At 40.0% G+C, this 27836-nt stretch overlaps 2 protein-coding genes across 4 annotated transcripts; both read right to left on the bottom strand.

Moving 5' to 3' along the window:
- Positions 1-9447: 9447 nt before the first annotated feature.
- LRRC66 (leucine rich repeat containing 66) lies at positions 9448-18623 on the bottom strand. Of its 2 annotated transcripts, XM_075091503.1 has the most exons (5): positions 18426-18502; positions 17698-18195; positions 15141-15310; positions 14068-14398; positions 9448-12647 (listed from the first exon to the last, which is right to left on the bottom strand). In XM_075091503.1, exons 2-5 carry the CDS (start codon positions 18188-18190, stop codon positions 9931-9933), a joined length of 3711 nt encoding a protein of 1236 aa, XP_074947604.1. In that variant the 5' UTR covers positions 18191-18195; positions 18426-18502; the 3' UTR covers positions 9448-9930. The 2 variants fall into 2 exon arrangements, with proteins under 2 accessions (XP_074947604.1, XP_074947603.1); XM_075091502.1 differs by having other exon boundaries at positions 17698-18623.
- Positions 18624-18680: 57 nt separating this feature from the next.
- SGCB (sarcoglycan beta) lies at positions 18681-27657 on the bottom strand. Of its 2 annotated transcripts, none has more exons than XM_075091546.1 (6): positions 27526-27657; positions 25127-25336; positions 24028-24213; positions 23724-23915; positions 22401-22532; positions 18681-21562 (listed from the first exon to the last, which is right to left on the bottom strand). In XM_075091546.1, exons 1-6 carry the CDS (start codon positions 27547-27549, stop codon positions 21359-21361), a joined length of 948 nt encoding a protein of 315 aa, XP_074947647.1. In that variant the 5' UTR covers positions 27550-27657; the 3' UTR covers positions 18681-21358. The 2 variants fall into 2 exon arrangements, with proteins under 2 accessions (XP_074947647.1, XP_074947646.1); XM_075091545.1 differs by lacking the exon at positions 27526-27657 and adding an exon at positions 26465-26668.
- Between the last annotated feature and the right edge of the window lie 179 nt (positions 27658-27836).

The following is a 27836-nucleotide window of genomic DNA, read 5'->3' as shown; positions in this document are numbered from 1 at the left end:
GTTTTAGACTTCCATAAATTGCATTTGGCACACTCCTTTTAATTTTTGGTGTACCAAGAGTGTTTGGTCTATGTTGCGATCTAGTGAAATTAAAAGTTGTAAGCTAGAATTAGTGGTTTGGGGAATAAAAGTCTGCTCACCCCTGACACATAGGTAATACAGATTTGGGGTTGGCTGCTTTTGTTTTTTTTGGGTTTTTTTATGTTTGTAACACTAGTCTTTCCCAGGGTCTCTAACTTTCTGTTTCTAAGTAATTAAAAATATGATATCAAATAGTCAAAACATTACTTTTTCTTTCGTGCTGGGGATTGGAATTTCCTAGCAGAATGTCCATTGCAGGCAATGGGCTTGTTAAACACCAGCATTGAATGACAGTACTTTTTAGTAGGGGCCACTGCCTATATCACTCATTTCTTTATCTGTATAGGACAGTTCTAGTGATTATTTTGGGGAAAACGAGTGAATGGAATGATGTTTAAGTTCTGTAATTTTGTCACATTGTCTTTGCCTTACCCTTCTTTATTAAGTAACGTTACTGTTGATGTTAATAAATAGGTCCTTGAAGTATCCGGTGCTATTAAACTTGGACCCCTAAGGATTTATTAAAATGTTCCATATTGATTCAGGGAGCATTTAACCAAAAAGGGCCAGTGGGTGTTTTGGAATTAATAACGTTACTTTTCTGTAGAAATATTTCACAAGGTATTGACAGTTTTGATATTTCTATAGAATGCAGTCCAGGGGAAGGAGGGGAAAGCATTTTAAGTTGAATGTGAAATTTTCAGCCGTACTGAAGGTCCTATTCTGCCATCACTGAAGTCAGGAGCAACTGTCATTAGCTTGACTACTTTCAGCATTAAGCCTAGTTTAGCAAAAGCACATTCGTTTGCTGCCCTGGACCAGGAGGTTGTAACTGTGGTCCTACAGGTGGTCAGTCGTGTTCAAATCTGTTTGGTGGTGGTGTTTTTTTGTTTGTCAAACTCAGTGGCCAAAGACAAAAATTGTGTGTGCTTGTGTATATTTGTATTATATACGTAAATATAGAATATGTATGCATATACAAAACATAATTTTATGATGCTGAGAAGAAAATGTCACCTTTCCCTGTGAAATAGTCACGCTCAGATTTCCATGACACTAAATAGCACTCTTTAAAATTAATAGTGATAAAACTTATATAGTCACTGCTTTCTCATGTACTAATAGGCATAACCTTAATTCCATGTTTGATGCCAGTTTGCACAAGAAATTAATTCCGTGGAGTGTGGTATTTAATGTTTACAATAAGCCTCTTACTAAAACACACAGGTTTTATTAAGACTTCTGATGTAAATGTGTATATTACCATAGTATAACCGTAAGGAAGTATCAGTGGAGCTGCTGGTTTAGTTCTTAAAAGAATGAACTTAGAAGCAATATAACTTTTAACATTAGGCTCAATTGTGATTGCTAAGATTTTAAGTGAAATACTGTAATTGTTCTTAAATGTTAAGCCTAGCTACCGACTCCAGAAAACGGTTTAGCACAAATTGGCTTGAATCCTGCAACAATACAAGGTTTGCATAAAAGGTTTTGTATGTCCAATAATGGAAGCAAGAGCCAAAGACACTTTTGATCTATTACTGTTATAGGTATAACTTTCATATAACAGGGTCAACAGAAATCTCTTCAGCTCAGCCAGGTGCTCTTTTTCCGAGTTTTGCTAATGTTTAGCAAAACAGAAAATTTAATTAAACACAAAGAACACAGAGGAAGAGAAACCTCAGAAAGTACTCATGCTGTGTAAGTATACAAACCTCATTTTTCTTTGGGTAAAAGTAATCAGGAGTGATGGAAAGGAAGAATGTGTTTGGAAATGGATCAGATAGATGCTGCAAAATTTTTTTTCTTCCACTTGCAGGCAGGATGAATCTGTAGTCTTCAGAAGGTTTATAAACATGCATCTTCATAAAATAAACCACAAATTCAATTACAGCTAGTAGACAGCTTTACTGACATTTATAGAGAGCAAATGGACTAAAATGGACCCGTATGGTTTGATAAGCTTCCCTGTGCTATCCATCCTTCTGGTTTTGCTATATGCTGATAAGCAGAGGATCCTAACGTTGCCAGCTCTTGTATTTTGGAGGAATTCCCACTCACTTTTACATAATTGTGGAAACTTAACTAAGCTCTTCAGTTTACCTGGTATTTGGTACAAGTTTGGTGTTTGCTTTTTTTGTTTGTTGTGCCATCATATAGTTGATGTAGGAATTTTTGTGTTGGGTTTTTTTGTGTGTGTGTGTAGCTTTTTTTTCCTTTTGAAAAGTAATATACAGAACATGGTGACTTGTTGGACAAGAAGACACTGAGAGGTCATTCTGACAGAAATGTCACAGGTCTTGCACTAACCTTTCTGGTGTACTATTACTGTCCTTATAGCAGAAACTTGATGATCTATGTGCAATTCATCCTAGGTATTTGGGAGATGAGAAGTGGAAAGCCAGTTAGTGAAAGGAAAACAGAATCCAGAGACTATAGCAGTGGACACTCAAAGTTGATAGATGAGAAACATTTGGAGCAATTTGGACTCAATGATCTTAAAGGTCATTTCTAACCTAAATGATTCTATGATACTATGAATATTAGTAACCAAAACATTCCACAAATTAAATTTCATTTTACAGCAAAATAATATTAAGTATTTAAAATATTAATATAATTCTGTGTTACTGTTGTTTTTTCACTTTTTATATTTTTCAAGGAAGGCAAGCTGAAGAGGGTGGAATTTATTGGAATCCTTATGTACTTGAATTTTCAGTTAAAACCTGTTTAAGGTTGTCTTTAAGCTACAATAAATGTTTGGGTTACTTTTGTGTAGCCTTTTCTACCATTTGTAGAGGACTGGAGGCTTCTCCCATTTTACCACAAATACATGCATTTTATTTCATCCCAAATATGCTCACACAATCAAAATTTGTTACAGCTCATTACTACTTGGTTTATGTTCCCAAGTAACTTTTTTGGAGGGCAAGAAATGGATGTCAGTTGTGTTAAGGTTTTCCCAGATTTCTGTTGACCCTTGATCACAAGTCTAACAAATTGTTTAATACTCTTGGAATTCATATAGACAGCTTTAAAAGTTAGCTTGTGCCCTGGTTTTAATGATAACTGCTGAAATACCTCTTTCTAGGCCTTATATTTTGTCGTTTCATATTGCCATAGAAGTGTATAGAATCCATCCACCAACTAAATAGTTTGCTGTCTGTAACTGCAACCAAATCTCAGCTTGATTTTTTTGTTTTTTTTTTTTTAAATCTCCCCCCCCCCCCCGTGTGTGTGCGCGAATGTGTGTACATGTGTTGTTACAAAATAGTACCTACTGACACTGCTGTTGCAGGAACAGCAGTTAACCTGTAACTGTGAATGCTTTATGTCTTAGTTACTTGGATATTACATAAATAAGGTGTGCTAAACTCCTGTGACTCACGACCTGATGAAAATACTGTTACGCCACCTAACATGAGTTCATCCAGTTGATTTTTAGGTCTTTTGCTGGTGTTGATGTAAAATGGCATCCCACAAATAAACAGTATTTGTGTTGGTTTCAGCAACTGACTTCAGATTTTTCTGTGGTTCATACTTCAGAAATTTTCCTATCTGAGCATGCATTACGTCAGCTGGTGACCTTTATCAGTTAGTGGCAGAGAACTTGTACGTACAATCTTGTCATCCTTATTTCTGATAGTAAGGCAAATCGCTATTTAAAACTGAAAAAGGAAAGGTATGTTTGAAATGGAATGTGTGGGTGTAAAACAGTATTGTAATACAAACATTTTCAACAAAAAGAGTCAGTTTGAGCAGGAATTTCTCTTAAGCCAAAATTTTACAAGAAGCATGATCACCACCTGCTTGTCTTGACACAGGCTTTTGGCCTATGAGGTCCTCATAGAAAAGCAGTTGATATATGGACTGGATGAGCAGACAGTGAGGTAGACTGAAAACTGACTGAACAGTCAGACCAGGTCAGTGGCACAAGATCTAGTTGGAGGCCAGTAACTAGCGCTGTACCCCAGGGATTGGTACTGGGTCAAGTCCTCTTCAACATCTTCATTGATGACCTGGATGATGGGGCAGAGTGTACCCTCAGCAAGTTTCCTGATGACACCAAACTGGGAGGACTGGCTGATACACCAGAGGGCACGCTGCCTTCCAGGGGGACCTCCACAGGCTGGAGAAATGGGCTGACAGGAGCCTCGTGAACTTCAACCAGGGGAAGTGCAAAGTCCTGCACCTGGGGAGGAACAACCCCGTGCACCGGTACATGGTGGGGGCTCCCCAGCTGCAAAGCAGCTTGGCAGAAAAGGGACTGGGGGTCCTGGAGGACACCAATTTGAACAGCAACATGCCCTTGCTGTAAAGCAGGTTAATGGTATCCTGGGCTGCGTTAGACAAAGTGTTGCCAGCAGATCAAGGGAGGTGATCCTTCCCCTCTGCTCAGCACTGGTGAGGTCACACCTGGAGCCGTGTGTCCAGTTCTGGGCTCCCCAGTTCCAGAGACCCCCAACATACTGGAGAGAGTCCAGCAAAGGGCCATGAAGGTGATGAAGGGACTGGAGCTTCTCTCTTATGAGGAAGGCTGAGAGACCTGGGACTGTTTAGCCTGGAGAAAAGAAGGTGCTGGGGGTATCTTACAAATGTGTATAAATATCTGAAGGGAGGGTATAAAGAAGGCAGAGCCAGACTCTCTTCAGCAGTGGCCAGTGAGAGCACCAGAGGCAGTGGGTACAAACTGAAATCAGGAGGTTCTCTCTAAAGGTCAACAAACACTTTTTTGTTTTGTTTTGTTTTGTTTTTTTACTGCAAGGGTGACTGAACACGTGCACAGGTTGCCCAGGGAGGTTGTGGTGTCTCCATCCTTGGAGATGCTCAAAAGCTATCTGGATGGGGTCCTGGTAGCCCTGCTTGAGCAGTGGGTTTGGACTAGATGACCTTCAGAGGTCACTTCCAATCTCAACTGTTCTGTGATTCTGTAATTTCAAAATGATATAGAATCATAGAATCGTTAAGGTTGGAAAAGTCCCTTAAAATCATCGAATCCAACTGCTAACCTACCACTGCTGCGTCCACCACTAAACCATATCCTCAAGCACCACATCTACCCTTCTTTTAAATACCCCCAGGGATGGAGACTCAACCACTTCCCTGGGCAGCCTGTTCCAATGCCTGACAACCCTTTAGGTGAAGAAGTTTTTCCTAATATCTGACCTAAAAAAGAAAAGAAAAATCTCTGTACGTTACTCAAATGTAATGCTGGAAGAGAGGACCAGTCTAGTAGTATTTAAATGTGGTGATATTTTGATCTGAGGGTCTGTTCATGACCTTAAACACTTGTGTTTTTCTTTTTAGAAGAGTTTTTCAATTATGTGACTTGTAATGAGCTGTCACATTGATTATCTTAAAGCAAAAGTGATAATATCTAAGGAGAGGAGTAGAAAAGCTGTTAGTAATAAGACACGAAAATTACAGCCTAAATGTCCATAATACTTTCACAAATTTAGTTTTGAAAGGAGCTATTAGTTAGTCTTACTACTTTGCATTTCTTGCAGAGTTACAAATCTGTTTTTGAATAAGAAGCAGACTTAAAAGCTGGCAAAGAGAACAAAGAACACATGTAAGAGATTTCACGAGAAAAATTTTTAATATATTTTGTGCTATCTGAGCTACCAGTCCTAAGGCTCCTGACTTAAAATATTATTTAAAGTTGAATGTATTTACATTACAATTAGAATATTGTAATGTAGAGCCCATTCGAGAGAAGTGGTTCTTCATTACATTCATGTTTCTGATGAAGGCTGGGGTTGCCTTCACCAGTCGTCAGAATGTAGCCTGCTGCTTGTGTTTATCAGAGGGGTGAGTCAGTCTTCTGTACCATGAAAACGTTAATGTTACTATCCAAATAGTTTCTGATGTTAATTATATGTAGGTTAAATGTGAATGTCTTTTCTTTATATTCAAGGTTATTTTCCAGCCCAGCTATCAGTGTACTCCGGAAAGATTGAAATACTTTGTACGTACAGCAAACAACTTGATAATTATCAAAGTATCATAAGTATGTCTTTGAAGGCTTCGTTTCATTCTGATGACTGTATCTGAAGTTTTTGATCCGCTCTTCAGACTTCAGTATTTTTAACTATACTGATTCACTTTGAGGAGTACTATGTCGTGTCAACCGCGGAACTCGGCACGCCCTTGCCCTGTGAGAAGGGAGTGCCCAGACTATGACCAACATCCTCTTGGCTGCCTCCTTGTGCTTCATGTACAAATTCATACAGTATATGCTCAGCCACCTTTTTTTATTGAGCCTATTCTGTGGCTTGGTCTGTTCACCCACTATCAGCTGTGATAGCAAAACTCATGTTCAGATAAGACTTATGTTACTACCTGAAGTAACTGATCAAGCTAAAGAAGTTTTAACATCCCTAGAGCAGTTGCAGTTACGCCTCTCTGCAACTGTAACTGCTATGCAGGAGGGGAAAAAAAAGGTGGTGTCTGTATGATGTACACTTACACCCCTATAAATGCAACTGTTTTTATACTAGTATGGGTATTCTAGAAAATTCTCAGTGACCAAACCAGCTAAGCTAGTGAAGTTTTCCATGCGAACAAGATATAATGGCTTGATATCAGCTGAAATGTAAAGAAAAGGGAGTGGATAAAATCTCGGAGGGAGTCAGTGAATGGGGACGGGGGAGGGCAGCTGTGGAGCTATTATGTACGGAAGGGCATGGAGAAATAGGATGGATAGAGAGGAGCAGAGTATGGAGAGTAGTGCTTGGAAGCCACAGAAAATATAAAAGGTTTTGAACTAACTTCCAGAGCAGTTGCTAATGAAGTGAGGAACTAATATGAAGGAGAAGCAGCTGAGTATTTGGGTTTGAATGAACAAGTGATAATAAGAGTGTCTGGAGTGATCAGTAGCAAAGGAAAGGTGCAAGATTAGGCAGAAATCTGAAGGTAAGTTTGAGACATCAGCAATATTCTGACGGTAGAATGAAATACATTGTGACGTGTTAAAAATCCCTTGATGAAGGAGCAGATTTATTTTCTCTGATGGGAACAGCAGATGACCTTTTTCTGTAACTTTAAGGCATAATGGGAGGCTTAGAAAACTCACAGTTTCTCACAAGTAATATACTGTCTGCATCGCCACTGCAGCGCTCCCGTGATCAGCAAAAAGATGCAAAAATAATTTTCCAATATATATTTTGAAAGCCTGCTGAACTGTAGCAGAAGCAAATGACAAAATGTTGCTCTGTATGAGACACCAGCAGAGCCAAATAACTTTCCCCCACCCTACCCCCCCGATCCACGGAATTGGCTTGCTTATGTGCTTAGATTTCTTAACTTGTTAGCAGCTGGTACAGCCAAAAGGTGACAGACCTTGGAGAGGTCTGTCAACGCAGTGCCTGAAGGCTCATACATACCAGAAAGAGCAAGTCTGCACTTTTTTTATGTATTCCATTTTTAAAGTTGCTTTGGCCACAAGCAACTTCTGCGTATAATGAGCTTTCCTGAAAGCTGGTTATGGGTACTAAGAAAAGCACTGGTGGTGAGGAAATACTGCTCTGTTTTCTTCTCTTAGCGGCTATGTAGCTGTTCCTATGAGGAATCACACTCAAATTACCCAGCGCTTTACTTCCCAGACAGCCTCTGAAAACACAGTTGGTTTTCATGTTACATACTGTTCTCTGAGAATAGCAGCCTTAAATTCAATAGAAGGCAAGGCATTACACAAGTATTGAGACTGTGGGGATTAGGAGATAAAAATTGCAGTAGAACAAGGTATATAAGAGACATTTTTACAATCAAGGAATGAGTTGTATTGTGAAACATACTTTATTTTAGAGTTACTGTATTTTTAACATCTCTGGAAATGCTGTGATTTTTGCAGATTTGAGTGTTTTGTCATCTAGTTCTTGTCTACTCAGACTGTATGAACAATTTTGGACAGCTAAATGTGTAAAACTTTTTCCTGTGTTGGAAAACAGAAAACAAAATCAGACCCTTAAACTCATGAATAATTTGATGACACACTATCAGTTTCTTCAGATGATGATTTCATCCTTGGTTCCGGAATGGGCTTCTACCGAAGCAATGAAGCCAATACCTGCTCTTAAAAAAAAACTTCTTAGAAATCTTCCAAGAACTAATTGGAAAGCAAGAAGATCTATGTGAATGACAGCAGATTCATTGCTTGTAATTGAATTACAGATGTTACTGAGTGCAGCTACTTGCAAATACTGTGGTGACCTAAATCAAATCCATGCAACACCCACCTGAAAGTGCCATATAATCTGTTCTGAGTTGTGTTAGAGATTTCGAGAAAATCAGCCAGGAAAAAAACCCAAACCAAACCAGTAGGCGATCTAAGCGTAGGTGACTTGGCTCAGTAAGTACATAACTGATAATAGTGATGCTAGATGTGTAAAACAATTATTAGAAGGAACTTAAAGCAGTAAAGAAAATATTTTTCAAAAGATCAAATAGTATCAGTGCTGGTCTCCTTCAGTTACTTTTACTTGGCTCTTATGTGTTTTGCAATACTTTTTTATTTTAGTTCCAAGTATGTGAAGCTAACAAAATCTATTAGCTTCTCTCGGCATCTCTTTGTTCTTTCCTAGCTTTCTCTTTAAAGATAGTTTCAAAGATGTACAGTGCCATTGAACTTGCTCCTCATCTGATGGCATTGAAACGTGTTCCTTCTGTTTGGAGTTTTTAGTGAATTAATTGTGTCTTATAAAGAGTTTTCCCAGAGCTGCTGCCCAGCCTTCTGCATTTTCTGGGAACCTGGGCCTATTCCCCATTGTGATGACATTCCCCTTCAAGGACTACATCAATGACGCTGTGTATGTTAAAAGGGCCTTGGGCCATATTCAGAGAAAATTTTATCTTACATTTGTTATCTTTCAGTTTAGAAAAAGTTACGTCTATCAAGCTATTGATATTCTAATACAGCAGTTTTGAGCTGCTCTTGATTTGCCCCTCTTAATAAAATTCTGAAGTGGGTATAGGATCCTCTTTTATAGGGAATTATGGTTTAGTAATAGTAGGTTGTCTTTTTTTTTTTTTTTTTTTTTTAAAATTACCCTGCCCATGTCGTCATATCTGCAAACTACAGGTGATGTCCCATCAGTAGCTAGATCTCTGTCACTGACTTTTCTGCAAGGTTTGAATTCTGTTCTGTTTCTTTGAAAAAGAAGGGTTTCGTTACTCCTATGTCTTGCCAAGGTAAAAAGTAATTTTTAAATGTAATTGAATACTGCTTAGACTACCTATCTTTGCAAAACTGTGGGAATTCAGACACTTAATCCACAAATTTAGTTCAAAAAGTGGAAGATGGCATTATGTACTATTTCACTGTATAGGGTGAGTCCCACAGGACAACACAATAATAGCAGTAATGTGATGATAATTTCAGTGTTACATTTATTTTAGACAAAGAGAAACAAAATAGTGCATATCAGAAGCAAAATTGGAAGGGAAACTAATATCTTAGTACCAGCAATAATGAGAAAGTAAATATAATCATTATTATTATAACTCAGCAAAAGCTTTATTATCAGTTATAACTACTGAGTAGTTCACTCATTTGAGTATCCTAGAAGTCCATGGCTTCTGCCCTGAATTACCCTTTGGATTTATGATAGTTTTTAAATTGGATGAATCCAGGCTTTAGACATCTCATTGTTAAGTCTAGTTCCGTTACTTGGATTTCTGAAGGTAAAGGCAGATAGATAGCTGTACTGGGGGGGGGAGGAACCCCCCCCAAAACAGCCCTTGGTATCTAACAGTTACTGCAAGCTACACATTTCATTTTAAGACACAATCATTTTTGCACCTACTATATGGCATAAACACTGTGGGAGCTTAGTATTACACTTTTGTGTCTCAGCTATTGAAGTTTGTTCTCCTGCTTTGCAAAACATTAGCAAATCCATCAAATGCTCTTTTCTTCTTAACAAAAACCTGGCCCTGTCCTGAATTAGTCTGGTTTTTTTGACTGAGTTTTTCACTTGAATTTTGGAGGTTGACAGCAGTTGTAGAGTTGTTCTCCAGTCCTGTCAAAGTAGTGTCATCCTCCACCTGGCTAGAATCGGTGCGTTTGGAGATTATATTTCCTGTAGGCTTTTGAGGGAATGAACACAAACTGTAACGTGTGCTTTCATTGAAGAAGCCTTGTGGGACTGAGATGCAGTATGCATCCTCGTCACTCTGATCCAGCTGGAAACGATCTTCTCTGTTGAAGACCAATTGCGTTTTCCCAGAGGAGTGAAGATGCAGCAGATCTGCCATAAGATTGCCAGACTGTGTTTCTTTGGGCAGACTACAGTTGCTGGTATCCTGTAATTCTGTGTATCCAGCACGGTCTCTCTCATTAAAACCTGTTCGCATTTTATCTGCACAAGCCTTAGTTGTGTTCACCTGCTTCCCCTGTGGTAGCAAGTCGTCTTTCTCTGTAATAACCATAAAATGATTTTCAGCTGTGTGTTCAGGCAGAGATTGAAGAGATGATTCATTGCTGGAATGTAGTAGCGATGGTTTTTTAATAATTTCATTCAAACCAATATCAATGGGAGTGAAAATAAAATCATTGTCCTCAGACGGACTCATGTTTCTTCTTAATGTAATGTCCACTTCACCGTGACCCTTTTCAGAGGAGTTCCTATCTATGTGCTCATCTGTGCTTCCCTCTGGTGCGTTTTCTTTTTGTTCAGTGGGACGGAAGCTGAGGGAATGCTGTGGTTCAATGGGAAACTGGTACGGCTCCAATTCAGCTGCTTCAGGAGTGTGCTCTGTATCTGTGTCACATGTGGGAGAATGCTTTAATGAAAGTAACGTGTAACCAAAATCTGTAGTTTGATTGTGGAGAGAACCAGAGAGAGAGTTTTGTACTGTTGACTCTGCATTAGTAAAGTAATCAAAAGTATCAGGAACTTCTTGGCTTGAAGAACTAATCGTGCTGGAATCTGACATGCTTACACGGTCACTACATTTATCAGCGTAAAGTGATGCTGTTTCAGGCATGATGGTGTCTGATCCACAATTAATAGTGGTTTCAAAATATGCATTATTCTCATCTTCATTTTCCCCCATATGCTGAAGTTCAGCAGCAATGTTTGGAGGCTCTAGCAGTAATGAGAACTTCTCAGTTCCACTGTTCGTAGTGGCTGCCTCTGGTGATGACTGACAGACTGGCAGGTTGTCACTGACATCATGTTGTTCTAGCTCAAAGTCTGCTACAGAACTACAGTCACTCATTGTGAAAGGAATCCCTTCATCTGAAGAACTATCGCCAAATATATCTGCTGAAGCATGTTTTTCATCTGTATGTTGCATTTTAGAGTTGTACTCTGTCAGAGGAGAGTTTTCTGTTGTTTGGTAGGCACTTAAAGTCTCAATATTTGTATCTCTCTTGCAGCTACTGGGTAAAATAAAATCTCCCACATCACTGTTTATATTTATGCTGCTGATTAGACCAAGTTCATCACAGCTTTGCCTTCCAGACATAGATTTTGTAGTGCTCATGGGTTCATTATGTGAAATGATACCTTTTCTTTTGGGAGAATCTAGTGTAGCCTTTGTGATCTCAGGCTGCATCAGACCAGACTTGTTGCTTACCTCGCTGTTCCTAGAGTCTTGTGCAACTGTATGTGTTCGTATTCTGGAAAATGGAAAGTCAGTCTCTCCCGTGAAGGATAGATCCGAATCTGAAGAGTCAGTGTGATTTGAGTAGGAGTCAGCATTCAGTCTCCTGGGTATGGAGGGAATGGCAGGGAGCCTGCTGTCCTCTGAGTCTTCATTATTTGCATCTTTTGAATCCTTCCAGAATGAAATGTTATCGCTTATTAATTTTCTTGGCATTACTTCATTGCTGTCCTTGTAATCTGTCCTTACAGAAAATAGTCCGTTATCATCAACATTTATATTTTCATCATTGATGATACTAGTTTTGATGTCTGAAGACACTGGGTTGTTCTTCGCATTGCTCTCATTATTGCTTTGTTTCTGGTACTCTTCTTCAGTATTTTGTGCATGTATGCTGCTACCGATGACATTTTCATACAAAGTAGAAGTTTCTGTAGGAAAAATGCATGTGTTTCTTGAAGAACTCTCATCACAAATGAACAAATTACACTGCATATGTGTTGGTTTGCTTGCAGAGCACCTTCTGCTCAAAGTTTCATCTGAAAAAGCTTGATTAGAGTAAGTATGTTCTGAGCCTGTATTTTTCTTCCTGCACATGAGCTTCCACAGGCTCACAAGGTAGGGTCTAGCAAACGCACCCAGACAAAAAGCACAAACAAATGTAATGAGCACAGAGAGGGAGACAGCCAAGGCAAGGTCTTGCTCTGTTCTTCCTTGTCTAAAAACAGCATTTGTGTCCCGGGCTTTTCTAACCAAAACTTTTGAAACCGTTTCTTTCACCTGTACATTGTAGATGAGATAGTTCTTCTTTGTTGTATTAAAAATACACACATATAACCCTTCAGCAGTTTTCTCAGCATTGTATATCACTAAATTATTCATTCTATCCAGTGTCATATGAGGAAGACTATTATCTTTTGAAATTCTGCCTTTAGGTGTCCACCAAGAGAGACCATTACCTGAAATAAAAGAAAATACAAATTAAATCTTTCTTAAAAGTGTAGGATACTTGGTTTGCAGGGTCAAGTTATGGCTGTAAGAACATACTCTGACCTATCTTTAATTATAACAATATTATAAAATCCATTCTTTTTATCCATCCATATCATTTTACATGGTACCAAGTATCTGTTAAACCATCATATTCCCCCCCCCCATTTAAAACACAGTACGTGTGGGGTCTTAAGAGCAGACTTTACAAGAGAAAATGGCATGGGTGAGGGAGGAGGTCACTGAAATTATTTAAGTATGTTCTGGATCATGCTAGAAACACTTGCTGATCTCCCTCGCGGAAGATCCGTATTCATAGCCAGCTGTTCTCCAGCATGGCCATGGTCACTGTGGGCAGTTACGAGGTAAAACTTCACTAGTTAACTCAGTGTTTCAACCACTGTGATTTTCCTGTAGTTACTGCTTTGACTGCAACAAAAGGTTGGAAAACCACAGATATTTGTATCTACTGAGCAATTGTTCCAAACTTTAGCTGGTGTGGGTCGTGGGTGGTTGTTGGCTGTTGGAATGTGTTTCAAGGTTGTATGTACACCTTTGCCTTTGGATCTGCTTGCGTTCCCAGATGAGTTTTGGTGCAATCCAGTGTGTTGATTTTAATCCCGTGATCAGAGCTTCCGTGACTTGCCTTGTTAATAGACAGAGCAGGTGGCACTTCTGATAGACCCTATGTATTTTCATTTGGCGGTAAGTGTTCCAAGGGGAAAGCTTTACCACCTCAAGGCTATTAGTCCATTAAGGTTAAACCATTTTGCCTTATGGCACATCACAAATACACCTTCTACTCTGAGATTGGTCTTAGCTTTCCTTCTGTGTGGGAAGTCTCAGCTCTGTAGATTTTGTCACTTGTACTTCGAGTGCTGTGCATTAATTATAAATGCTGAATTCATTTCCTAAGTGAACCATGTGCTATAGTAGCTGTACTTTTTTTAGAAGAAATATAAATCCTTTCTCTTGCAAATAAACTTTCATTTCATTTTGCTGTAACTGAACAATAGAAACACTATTGTGTCCTTCTCAGATTTCTACATGCCCCAGAAGTGCCGCCCCATTATAATAATTATTATTGCTCACATTCGAAAATTAACTGATAAAGTCGCAACGTACTACTTGTTGAAATTTAGTTGTGTATAATTTGGCATCACTTATTAGCTTAATGTAAAGAAGATGATGAAGACTTTTTTTGGGAGATGTGGCTTTCAAATATTCTAACCAGAATACTAATTTCTAATGAAATGATTTGTACGTTAAATTTTTGCGTTATTTTTAACTAGTATCTTTAGAAATCCACTTTATAAGCCAGATTTCTTTGATCATTCTGCATGCACTTGGATTTTAGCAGCATATGGATAGAGTCCCCATTTTACATACCCCTTGCATTGTCCAAGTCACAGTTCAGCACCGATGTCTTCCCTGTTGGAATTACAGCCCTCTTGAGCAACACAGTGTCACTGCAGTTTAAATGGAAACTTGAAAGATACAGCAGAGATTTTGGTGAGTTGTCGGCAGGTTTGTTATATGAAATCCTCAATGTTTTCCTCATGGAGTCAAAAAGAAAATGAAATAAATGTTTGAAAGCATTTAGTCTGCAGTTAAAGATCCAGGAACTGTTTGGGAAACCCACTTCAAGTTGAAAGAAGTTCAAACTGATTAGTATCTGTGGTAAGGGCATTGTCAGAGCATTTTCACGGAGATCCACGACCTGTTTGGAAATAATTCAGAATCAGTTTGATGAGCCTTACAATGGCATCCTAATTGCAATATTGGCAATATAATTTATTTAGCATACAAGCACTTCTGCAGTTACAGGAACAATACATCTGGTTAGGATTTAAAGAATATTTTTCTGAACTTTTTAATTTAAATGAAAGTTAAAATTGTGGTATATTTAGAATATTGCTGTTGTAGGCTACCTCTGTGCGAATGGGAAGCCGGAGGGCTCTCACCATGGAAGGGATGGGGGTAGAAAAGGATGTGTGTGTGTGTTTAAGCCAGTTATGGATTGGTTTGTGGCATAGATAAATGGTGAATTCATGGTTACGTTTTGTATATTTACAAGTGTCTGTGTTTTCGTATATATGAAAAGCAAATATAAGTTATATGAAAATAATTATTTTTACCCTTTGCTTTAGTTCTCAGAATTGTATACTAATATAATAATCAAAGACCAATATAGTCACGCCGAATAGTTGATAATCGATATCTTTCACAGAATGGCAGGGGTTGGAAGGAACCTCTGGAGATCATCTTGTCCAACCCCCCTGCTTGAGCAGGCACACCTAGAGCAGGGGGCACAGGAACGTGTCCAGGTGGGTTTTGAATGTCTCCAGCAAAGGAGCCTCCACACCCTCCCTGGGCAGCCTGTGCCACTGCTCTGTCACCCTTGCCATCTTTAATGGTGATTAACACAAAACATTGAAACAGTTGTAATACTGCTTTACAACCTGTAATTTGTTGAGGTCCCTGAAGGCGTCTGGATGAATTTTAGTTATCTTGTTGTTTTGCAAGTCGATGTCCTTCAGCTGTGAACAGTTTTGAAAATCATTCAGATCAATCTGTCGTATGCCATTGGATGACAAATGGACAGTTTGTAAAGACTGCAGCAGGCCTAGTCCTAGGAAGAACAAAACTGTTTTACACTTCATGTTCTTGTTTCCCCAATTGCATTAAGTGGCTTTTGAAATTCTTTGCAACAAAATTCCTTCCATTCCTGTCTATTGCAACGAGTGGCTGCAGGCTTTGAGTTATTATGCCTTTCCTATTCAGTGGTTGTCCCATTCTAAAAGCTGAATAGCATCAACAGCAGGCACGTTAATACGTTCACAATCAATGCATGTTTTAAAAATTCACATCTCCATAAAAGCAGTAACGTTCCTTTGTGCTATCAAAATTATTCTGGCTGTGATCTCTGTGCTTGGAGCTTGCTTCTCTGGAGAATTGGAGGTAGGAAAGGAAGGGAGTGAAAAGGGTGGAATATACTCAGTTTATAAAATCCAGATATGTTAGTTGTAAATAAAAGATGGAGATGCAAAAGGTGATACAATATCTCCTATTCACTGCCATCTGCAGGTTCACGGGAGTTTTCCATATGTGGAATTATTTGAACCATATTCATAGGATGTAAACCTGACTGAAAACAAAAACATGTTGTTGCTTATGCCTGTCTGCCTGTGAATTATCAAGCATGACAGTATGTTCTTCAGCATATCCTAGTTACGACAGCATCTGCCTTGCACGAGTAGCCCTTTTGAATGCTGGAGATTTTTCTTAGGTGCTGTGCAGGCAGCCCCTGAAGCTCCAGCCTGCAAGTTCCAGTGGGAAGGCAGGCGCTCGGACACTCAGCATCACCACAGTTTGTAACACCTGAATGGCACTCTAAAGTGATTTTTTGATCATAAAGCATTGCTGAGAAGCTACTAGTTCTTAAAAATTTGCCCTTGGTGTCATCTGGTTTACTGGAAATCTCTTATTCCACTTTGCTGTTGCTGTTTGCTGAGTAATTGGTCTTTCAGTTTATTGTGAAAAGCAGAGGGAATGATTCATTCCTGCTGTAAACCAGAGGTAGCTGATAGGAAAGGCATTCGGAAGTTCTGGCAGTTCATAAATTCTTCCTTGCACCTGCATGAAGAATTGTAGTTCGGATGCTTCCCTGAAGCTAAATTTGCGCCAAAAATAGACAGTGGTGTGGCAGCAGCCTGGCACCTGGGGTGGCGGTTGTGAGAAGGGTTTCTCTGTGGCCAAACCCCTCTGCTTCAGAAAGGCAGATTGTGTTTTCTTAGCAGAGGTTAAAACCAGGAATGTTAGTGAAGGATTGGAGGAGGATCATCAATTTCTGAACACGTATTTAAATGAATATGGGATTTAAATATAACTTGAAGTATGGTGGTATGATGCATAGCAATTTGACTTCTAACATCTAAAAATTTACTCTCTTGTAGAAAAGGGTTGATCTGTCTGACCCATGGAGGCATCCTATAATGTGTAGTTATATTTATCTATCAAAACGAATCAAAACTCTATCAATATATTCTATAAGTTTTTCTATACTGTCTGTATGAGAACCTTACAGATACTACAAAATAATTAAGCGAGATGGTTTCCTTCGTGCCAGAGGATTATTTAGTATCAAAAAAGGAGAAAAATAGAACTTTGAGGATCCTGTGTAGGTGCAAAATTATTCCCTTTGTCTGACTTTGTGAGATAACTGAGGTTTCGGTTTGCCTGCCCCCCGCCCCCAGTATGCTAAAAATCTAGAGCTAATGAAACTGACGATGTTATTAGAGATCAACCGAATTCAGCAAACAATACACAGGATAGCGTTGCTCGTACTGCAGCTTTCTGCTTCATTTATACACTGTTTGGACAATGTGAACCATCTGTTTATGAGCATAGAGGCTGTCAGAAAGGCTACGATGCCTGGCATAGTTCAGTGACTAGCAAACCCTTTCTAAAAGGCTATCAAAACCTTACAGCCCTCTCTTGTTCCTAGAAGGTGTCACTTTGGTTGGGTGTTAGACAGCATAGAGCAACACTGTTTTGACTGAACAAAATGTATTTTCCTGTTTTTGTGAAATGCTTATTTTGGGGCAAGTTTTACTTGAAAGAGTATTGACTTTCTTCTGAAGAGTAGTATGCAATTCATTATCCATGATTTCCTTGATCTTAAGGTTCATGACTGGATTGGGGAGGCTGGTGTTTTTCCAAAGATCCTCAATTCCCTTCGTATACAACAAGAAAAAACTACTGTTTGGACTCTCAGAGGAAAAATTTGGTTATATTTGATAGACGTTATGATTGCAAAGACGGTATAAAAAATCCCAACCTAATCCAAAACAACCCGTTTGCTTCAGTGTTCGTACTTGCGCACAGGTGGAACTTTCCCTCACCTTACGCATAAGTCAGCGAGCCTGTCATGTTCTGAATTCAGCAAGACGTACCGAATAATATCCAAACCCAGCTTACCCCCTGGGAGTGAGGTCCTTAAAGGTTTTGAAAGCTTACCTCTTGGAACAGTGTTAAGATTGTTTCTTTCAACTGACAATACTTTCAAAGCAGGCAGGAGATGACAGCCTTTCCCAGGCTTTTTAGACCCCTGTGTAGGCGTAGGTACGTCCAGTGTGAGGGTGTGCATGGCATTACCATTGAGGTTTAGAGTTTCTAAAATGGGTAAATTTCTAAAAGTAGTTAAGGAGAGTTCAGAAATCAGGTTGTTACTGAGATTCAGATGTTTCAGCATCCATTCTTCATTTCTTCCATCAGTGGACATAAAAGTTTTAATATTATTGTAACTAAAATCAGCTGTCATTGCTGTTTGCGATACATCTGGAATAGTAGATATTCCGGTAAAAGAACAATTCACTGAGAACTCCCCATGCCACCGGCAGTCTGAGCGGTGATGTGTATCACGAAGAATCTGCTGTGACTTGGTTCCCACTGATCCAGGAAGATTAAAGTAAAGGGCCACAGCTATGACACTCAAGTGAAGGTTATCCATAGTGGCTATATGTAAAATGTAAAAATAGTCAGAGTTCAGCATAACAGGAGTTAAACAGAAAGCGGAAATACTTTGACATTAAGAGAAATCAATACCAAATACCCAGAGCACTACCAACGTTTTGCCTTAAACATACAGTTTTGGACTCTTAGGTATGTTTCAAAAAGGACATTCATAAACTGGTAACCTTCCCCCTCCCGCACCTCTCCCCCCCAAAAAAAATCTGAACCTTTACCTTCCTTTCCAGCCCTTCAGTTGAGAAACACAGCTTCTCAGGAACTCATGAACTAACAAGAGTGGAGACTTTTGAACTCTGCTTCAGGTGTCATATGCAATCGCCACTGAGCAAAGTCCACGAGATACAATCCATGACAAACAGGTGTGGAATGATTTCCGTAATTACAGTTAATAAAATAGTGGTTTCCCTGTCAACATCCCAACAATGTATTTTTAATGAAAAACTGTATTCTTCCAAATGACACTTCTGAACCACAGTTACATCTTAGAATTTATTGTTCCATTTCAAAACAAAGATTAGAAATTCAATTGTCGTTCACCTACTGAAACAAGCGCCGCCTTTACACATGCTGAGAACTCTTCACGTGTAAGTTGCATCAACGCACCCAGTGTGGTATTTTACACAGAGGCATGTAGAATGTACTTCAAACACACAGAATCTTAAGTGCATCTGCGGGACTGAAATAAATAATGTGCCGCACAATGTTTTAAATACGTATAGAAAAATGTACCTTAGGCAGTTAGAAAAATAGACAACAAATAAATGCACAACAGAAGGCATGTGTGGTGCCAACACTTCTCATGTCGTGAAGGCAACAAAATATATTAACAATACAGAAATAGTGGCTAACAAATTGGTAATTTATTTCATTTGGTACTTGCATGATCAGTTTTGCTCTGTTTTGACAAAAAAAATCCACACTTCAAAACCAATTTTCCAGACCATGGTTTAAGAGTACCTTTGTGACAAATCTTTCAGCTATGTTGCCTACAGTATTTTAAAAAGAACTCTTGGTAAGTACAAGAATCCAGTACTAGCATATAGGCATATCAGTATTAACCAGAGAAGAGCTTTAACATGCTCTTCGTGTGTAACCTACTTGACCGAGGCAGTATCTGTCATTTTCAAGATCTATTTCAAGCTTTGAGGATACTGCTGCTTGTGTTTTTATGTGTATGTATATATTTTTATACATATAAAAATAAAGTGACAAAATTCCATTAGCATGAGAGTGAAAATTCTAAAAAATGTTATAGTTTAGTTCCTCCTCTTACCTGTAATACATACTAATTGAGGCCCTACGTAGCAGCAAGGATGTGTGCATGTTTTCAGCAAAATGTGGGTTGAAATGGTTAATAAATATTAACTCTAGTAAAACTATGAAGTTCCTGAAGGCAGTGTGCAAAATGTTAGTACTTTCCCATAATCTTTAATGTGACCAAGTCAATGGCTTTTGCTACATTTTATTCTGTTTATTCTACTTTTGTTAGAACAGCTTCATTGCTGTCCCTGCCCCGACAAACCCCAACAACTACTGAGCATCAAAATCTGGCTTTGGCTTTGAGCAAGGAGGGAAACGTGACCCCTCCGACCTCCTGTGTGTCGTAATGCCTGACCTAAGGTTCCCCCTCTAGAAATCACTTCCACCCACACGCACCCTGCATGAGGACTTACTGACTTCTAGTAAATACAGGAATTCGGACCTTCAATACAAAGTGCTTGTTGCAGCAGGAGCCGAGTTGTATTTTGTGGAATTCTACGTACCAAGAGCAGACAGTTTATCTTCCCATAACAAATGACAAATTCTGAAGTTAATGTGTAACATTTGCACAACTTTTAGGAAGAAAAGTGTGTGCTTATCTAGAAAAACTTGTCAAAAAGCTACTTTCAAAGTCACCTTTGTGACCTCCATGAAGGTTACTTGATGCTACTGCAAAACAAAACTATTTTAAACTGAAGAAATACATGGGGTGAGGAAAGGAGGAATCTTATAATGAGCTGGTCTATTTTTAGTACAGAACACCTCACCTCTGCAGAAGCGGTTCCAAGGTGATACAGTTTCTATAAGGCCCCAGTTCACCATGGACACCCTTTCACTGTTGACAAAGTTAGATACGCTGTCATAGGAACCAGCACCATCACATTTAGAATTACAGACCTGCAGTTTAACTTCAGAATTTAATTCTGAGGTTCTTGGTAGTGCATCAGTACTGACATGTATGGGGAAAAAGGGATCTGATCTCAGACACCGCTGCTTACAGTCATGCTTTAGATTATTACCCGTTGAGTAATGGATTCATACACTGTCATATTGAAGCAACCAGGAAAACACTTTTTTTGGGTAGTGAGCAAGTTATAAGTACATCTTTTAAAATGTACTTCTAATATAAACACTTTTTATAAATACTTCACAAATGAAGCAACTGTAAAATGCCTAAACTGCACAGATAGAATGGGAGCTCAAGCAACACCTCAATAATTGCAAGACTATTTCAAAACTGAAGTTACATTTCCACACTTGATATTAATTTGCAAATATTAGTTATGCTAGCATAATTTTTTTAACTACATAAGAATATATGGCAGAAATAATTCAATATTTTAAAGTGAATCTGCCATTACCCCTCTCTTAGTACACATATGGTAAACCACATAATTTTGGGGGAAATCATTATATCAACCTTTGGCAAGAAATGAAGAGAAGACAAAGATTTGCCACTTTAGCCATCCTAGGCAATTCCGCTTCCAACAACGATCAACATTCCTGCTGAAGTACTTCATCAGATCGAAGTTGTGTTCTCAGCAGCCCTCAAGGTCTTGGGATGTAGGACAAAAACCTCCTTTAAAGGCAACCGAAGGCAGTCAAGATTGTCGCTGAGATCACGTTCTTTAAATATCTTCTACTGATCCTGATTCAGGAAGGTACTTCAGTATGCATGTACACTGGAAGCTTATTAAGTCAGTGCCACTATTACAGCTAACAGGATGATGACATAATACTGCTGAGTGTAACAGCCTTTGCTTTAAAATATTATGTAATAAATGTTAGTATAAACTGCTGTAAAACCAGAAATCCTTGAAGGCATGCAATTACTTCATACAAATATATGTAAACACAAAAGAGAACTCTCCTGGTAGTGGTTCGTGCTTTAACGCATGGCTCCACACGGATTGACAGACGTCTGACAACCCATGTTGTAACCTGTCACCTGAACCTTGAACAGCGTCCCATCCGCACACATACAGAGCTTGAAACGCAGCCAGTTGCCATTATTAAACTGTTCTCCGTAAGAAGAACTTGGCAGTCGCGATGGGCTGACCATCACAGTTCCGTTCAGGATAATGCTGTTTTCCTATTAACAGGAAGAATAAAAAGTACAACTTCTAATTTAAACAAGGCAGGTTGTTTTTGAAAAAGCTGGTTTAATGAATAGATGACATCTTTAGGATGGCTGTAGAAATCCACAGCATAAAAAGAATTCATATGACAAGATTTCATTTTTTAATTAAATTTGTGAATAACACCCATGACTTTCTCAATTGTAGTCAGCAATGTACTCTGCTATTCCAGCGGTAGATCGATATTGAGACACAGCACTAGCATGGCTTTTCACTTCACAGACCTACTAGCAAATGCAGTAAATCTAAAAATATGGATGTGAAACGGGAATTGGTGTTTGAATTCACACATGAAATAAAAGTGTATGTATCTTTATTTTTTTACCCTCCTTCAGCCTCCTCCATCATTTCATATGCCCTGCAGTCTTAACAATCTTAAAAAAATCTTAAACAAATGCTGGCGAGCCTTACTGTGGCAGCACAGAAGGTACTGCTCCTAACTGCATGTTCTGCTCCTCTGTCAAAGGTTGCTGGCCCCAGTAAAGCCTCCAGAAGAGAAGATGAATTCCCTTTGGTTCCAGCACAGAGGCCAACAGTTTAGCTTTAATTGCATTGTGGGTTTTTAGCATCCTAACAGTAGTAAATTGCTGTTATCTGAAAACTACTGAACCACTAATTAACAGCAAAGTAATAAACGGACTTTTAAAATCCTACTAAATACACTGACTGCAACTAAACTTTTATGCATGACTACTTAGTATAAAATTTGAAACCATATAAAGCTACATCAGTTTATTATCAGCCTGAATTTGAAACTAAGCTGTTCAAAAAATGCTGATTTGAAATACTTACTGCTTTAAGTTCCATGTTACCCCCCATTCGAAACTCAATGGTCTTGCCAGTGATGAAAACACCTTCATTTCCACGGACAATAGCACGGCCATCAACCTTTATGTTTAGATCACTGGTTGCATTGCTGGTAATCTAGGAACACAAACAAAAAAGTGTTTAATTAAGCTTTAATTATTTCAAAAATATTGTTACACAATTAAAAACTTCAATGTACTTTTTGCACTTCTGCCATTATGCCTAGAAGCTTCTGCCCATTTGTTATCTTCCACATTCACATTTAAAAACAAGGTTTACTTACTTTTGGAAGGTATGTAAAATAGTTTATTTATGTGATAAAAATAACAATTCATATGACAATTTTATGGGATACACATTTAACACTCATACCAAATACACGCTTCCTGTTAGGACAGATTACGTAAACTAATCCCTCTGTTTTCATTTAATCTATTCCTCCTATGTACTTGTAGGTTCGGGTGGTGGGGTTTTTTTTGTTTGGTTGGTTTTTTTCCGCCCAGAACCTGCTATTTAACTGTTAGCCTTGCAGAGGAAACGCAAATAAGAGCAAACTAAATTCTCTTCATTCTTAACAGGATTGCTCGATCCTTCCTAAGGCACACTCAACCCTCTGTAAAACCACTGATACCACTCTACTCATGTTATACAAAGAACTATGCACTGTACTCTCTCTGTAAAGCCTTTATGAGGAGTGATGAGAAGCCAGAAAAAAATTTTAGTCTGACATTAAGATCAACATTTTAAATGTACAAACACTGACATATAGTTTTTTTAGTTTTCTGATAAATAAAGCACATTTAATGTAGAAACCAAACTAAGTACTTGTTTAACCTAGAAACCATGAACTGACGCAGCTCCTGTAATGCTGTGATTGTTCTCTACACTCCTGCTCTGATTTCTGAAATTCTCATTGTATAAACATTTACCTCCAGTTGAAGGAAAATGATACATGAAGACCTGGTAATTATTTTCATAAGATCTTACAAGAAACAGGGAAGTTTTTCATAGAAATTCTATTTCTGAAACAGTTATCCATGCACAAATGGATAAATGCTTAATAAAAAGAGACACAGGCCTAGTTAGAATAGTATTCCTGATATTACAGTCATTTAGAGACATCAGTTTTAATTTGTGTTCTAATTTTTAGAGTGATTTACATTTTAAGAGCTGTGTTTTTAGCTACACTTAGTCAAATTTCTACACATGCTTGAAAGATGGGATTAGTAAACTTTTTCTTACTCTACAACTAAGGCAATTCTGTAATGAGCTTTTACAAAAAGTAAGAGGTAGTTGAAAGAGACATACCCTCTCTGTAGAGGCCTTTTGTACATTCAAGATTTTAACTCCATTTGGCAGATGAAACTCATGAGTTTCATAGTCTGTGCTGAACAAGGTGTTTTGTGTCCGTGGGTCAACAAATTCCATGCCAATATCGCTGGTAATTGAAGTTTTGTCTTTTTCCACACTGAGCTTGGTTGTTCCTTGCTGAAATACAATCTTCAGAAACAAAGTCATGAAGTTAATGATGTTTCAAATTTAATGTTTATTAATAATGTGAGTGTAATTCCATAACGTTGCTCACAAACTTTCAATTCACGATATAACTTACAGGCTGATTATTTCCAGTGATCACCAAATCTTCGTTACGTCTGCCTCCTACAGTGCTTTTATATAACGGATGTATAACACCCATGTCAGAAACTTGCTTAAACCGCAACAAGCCACTCTCATGGAACTCCATACTGTCACAACCGTTGGGACCAATTCGAATCACGGCCCAGATAACTAGTGTAATCTGAAAGAGAAACACACATTTTCAAAGATTACTTTGATCATTTGGCTCTTTCCACAACAAATATTGTATTAACTAGATGTTTTATTTGAAAAAATTATTAATGCCAGTGTTTAAATGAGCTTTAGGTGTGAATTTACTTTAGTCTGATTAATTCCTACTGGAAGCATCAGAACACATTTAATTATGAAAAGCATTTTACATGCTTTTTAGACTCATCTGAAATGTCAACTAAAATAATTTGTGTATATGTAAAATATAAATATATTTGAAATTAAATCACATCCATAATTAAGTCTTTCTCCTGTTTAAGGGTAATTGTGGTACCGTTAGCTAAACAAAGTAGCTCAGCTCAGGATATACTTACCCTTCAACTACAAGAAAGTACCTTCACAGGTGGATGTCCAATTATGAAAAATAATTCATTACTTCTCATTGATCAAGCAATAAAAAGGTGGTAATTACAACAATGAAGGTTTAAAGTGCAGTGGTTGATTAATTCTGAACGCTCACGTGCAGCTCTGTTATTATATGTAAAATGTTCCTGGTGTAACAGTTTATCCTGAATGCATTAGTAGTGTACTAACAACACTTCACACCTTTGCTGTTACTGAGTTTTGGGAATGGAGAGACACTTTCAAGGTTCATAATTCTGTGCTGCATAAATGGTAGGTTCCTTGCTGGGACCATGATAACAAAAATAATCAAGACTGAACTCTTAAGATTCTTCCACCTAATCTTGCTCAGACTACAAAAAAAAACAAACACCAAAAACCACCAAACCAAAGGAGAAAAATGAGAAATCTCCTTCATTTTAAGTCCTTCTCAGTCATACTGGAATAAGTTTTATTTCTCTAATAAACCATCAAAGTTAAATACATCCTAATGTTGTTTACAGCCAAAGTATTATACTCACAATCAGATTGATGACAGCCAAAATAAAAAGAAGAACAATCACACAAATGGCCAAGTTGCCTTTCCTGCCACGTAACCCTGTCTTATGGAGACGGTCCTCATCAATTGGAATGTATCCTGCTTTAAAGTTACTGTTGTGCTCCTTATTAACATTCCTGCGTTCCACAGCCTTCTCTCTCATAGACTTCTTCACCGGGCCGTTAGAACTTTGCTGTAATACAAAGCACAGATTAGCTGTTACAAGGCATGTAAATCCACCAAAATGACACATATATACATAATGCAAAAATAATATATTTGAATTTACTAGTGGAATATATTAGATATCATGTTCAAGATTATATTTGTCTGCCACTTTGTACTTAGAATACATATTTACAACTACTGCAATCTCTGTGAATGCAATGACTAAAATTAAAATCCAGGTATTTTCAGACAATATATGCTTTTATATCTCATTTTATCATGACAGATAGGAATTATTAATAACATTGTTGCAGTAAAAAAAAAGAAAAAAAACCAAAAAAAGCCAAACAAACAAAAAAAAACCCAAAACCCAAAAATCCAGCTGTAAAGAACTTCAAGTTTTTACCTCTTGGGGATGATACAGGACATAATCCTGCAGGTCATTTACCAACACACAGGACTTTAGTTCCCTCCATGCTAATGCGGGAAAAAGTCTCAATAAGTTTATCCAAAAGGAGTGCGGTGGATACAGGTTTTAAGTTAGTTTGATAGCACAGGGCATGCATTCAACTTCTGTTGCCTGCATGCAGCATTAAGAAAAATACTGCAAGGATTCAAACCTGGCATGGGGAACTTGGCCAGCCTAGCTTTGATTTAATCATTTGAAGTGACTTGATTGCAAGGGACATCCCATCAATGTAACAAATTAACATCTATAGGAAACTTCTAGATATTAATAGGGGAAAAAAACCTTTGACGTAATTTTGTCCAAAATTTTGTTCCATCTCCCTTGAATGGAACAGGTTGCTATTTAAGGGCTCAATTCTTCAAAGAAAGGACTTGATATTTTTGATGGGATTAAGTCTGTTCATCTGAAATGAATCCTGAAGCTGCACGTTAAATTTACTGCACTTGTATGTACCAATACTGATGTAACAGGTAAAAATGTCTTGTTTTCTTCTGTTGCCAAAGAACAAGGACATGGTACTGAGGAACGTGCTTGACCTGAACAGGTTTATGGGGGGGCTTCCTCGATGATGTTCTGAAGCCACTCCGACCCTGCACAAACTCAGAATTGCCAAGCAGGGAAGCTGAGAGGTCTGTGCTCTGCGGAGAAGGAAACGGAAATCTTGTGCAACAGAACGGCAAGTACCTGGTTCTGGGGACACCGTGTTCCTGAAAGGGTGGGACGGTGAGACAAACCCCAAAGTAGTTTTTTCACCTGGTAAGGCAGCGCAAGGGAAGACAGCGCCAGGGCCGGGAGCGCACGGCCGGAACGGCGATTGCTGGAACAAGCGCTGGAGCACCCGCGGGGCCGTGGCAGCGCTCCCTCGGCACCCGGCCGGGTACAGGACCCCTCAGGAACCCGGGCTCGCTGCCTACCGCCGCCGCCCACGCACCCCCACGGGCTCCAACGGCCCGCGGAGGCGCCCTCGGGCTCCGCTCCCGCCTCGTCCCTCCGGCTTGAGGGGCGCCGGCGCCGGCCCCGCGCCCGGCGACAGGCACACCCCGACACCCTCCCGACAAATTCAGCTTTCACCCCCGCCTCGGCCCGCGGGCGCGCCTCAGCTCTGGTCTTATTTATACCCTGCCGCCGCCCGGCCGTACTTGGTGCCAGCCTAACGGGGCGGCCGGCGGCGCAGTCCTATAAATATCTGCCGCGGCAAGCACCTATTTGCGCCAGGCGGTTACGTTCCTGTGCAGAAACGCCAGAACGCTGTATTTCGAAAACACAAAGTTGTTTGGTTTTGGGTTTGGTTTTTTTTTTGTTTGTTTTTTTCCCTTCGTCAGAAATTCTACGGGCCGGACGGCGTGACTGTAACGCGTCCCGCCCCGTCCCAGCGGGCTCGGGCCGCCTCTCCCCCGCTGAGGCGGCTGCCCCCGCCCGGCAAAAGCCACCCGTCCCGGACAGCGCTGGCCGCCGCTCGGAAACGCCGTCCATGCGCCGTTTCTTCCCTCCCCGGCTGGTGCAGGCGGTGGGGAGCCGGGGCAGCGGAGCAGCCCCGCACGCCCGCCGCGCCGGGGGGGCTCCGGCACCGAACCGGCCTCGGCAGCCGCCGCGAAAATGGCGCCCCCGCCCGAGCGTCCCCCTCCACAAGCAGCGACCCTCGGTGGGAGCGGCCGCTCGGGCGGCGGGGCAGGCTTCGCTTCCCCCTCGCCCCGGCGGGGGCGGCCGGGCCGCCTCCCCGTGCCTGCGCATCGGCAGGGACAGACCTGCTCGGAGGCGGCCGCCGCCATCTTCCTCCGCTGCCGCCGCTGACCGTCGCGGCGGAACCCGCGGGCGACCCCTGGCGGCGCGGGGAGGGAGGCGGCCGGGGCCGAGCCCGAGCCCGGTGCTGCTCTGCTCCGCTCCGCGGGGCCGGTCCTTACCGGCGGCGGTGCGGAAAGGCCTCACTGGGCGGCGCCACCTGGCGGCCGAGGGGGTGTCTGTCCGTCCGTCCGTCCATTCATCCCCCCCGCGCCGGGCCGCGGTGCCGCGGGCACTCGGGGTGGCGGCCGCCGCGTTACCACAACCGAGGCGCGCC

The sequence above is a fragment of the Phalacrocorax aristotelis genome, chromosome 4 (assembly GCF_949628215.1).
Source record: "Phalacrocorax aristotelis chromosome 4, bGulAri2.1, whole genome shotgun sequence".
NCBI classification, from domain to species: domain Eukaryota; kingdom Metazoa; phylum Chordata; class Aves; order Suliformes; family Phalacrocoracidae; genus Phalacrocorax; species Phalacrocorax aristotelis.
The sequence above is the reverse complement of the archived record's forward strand: the minus strand, read 5'-3'. Positions and strand labels throughout refer to the sequence as shown.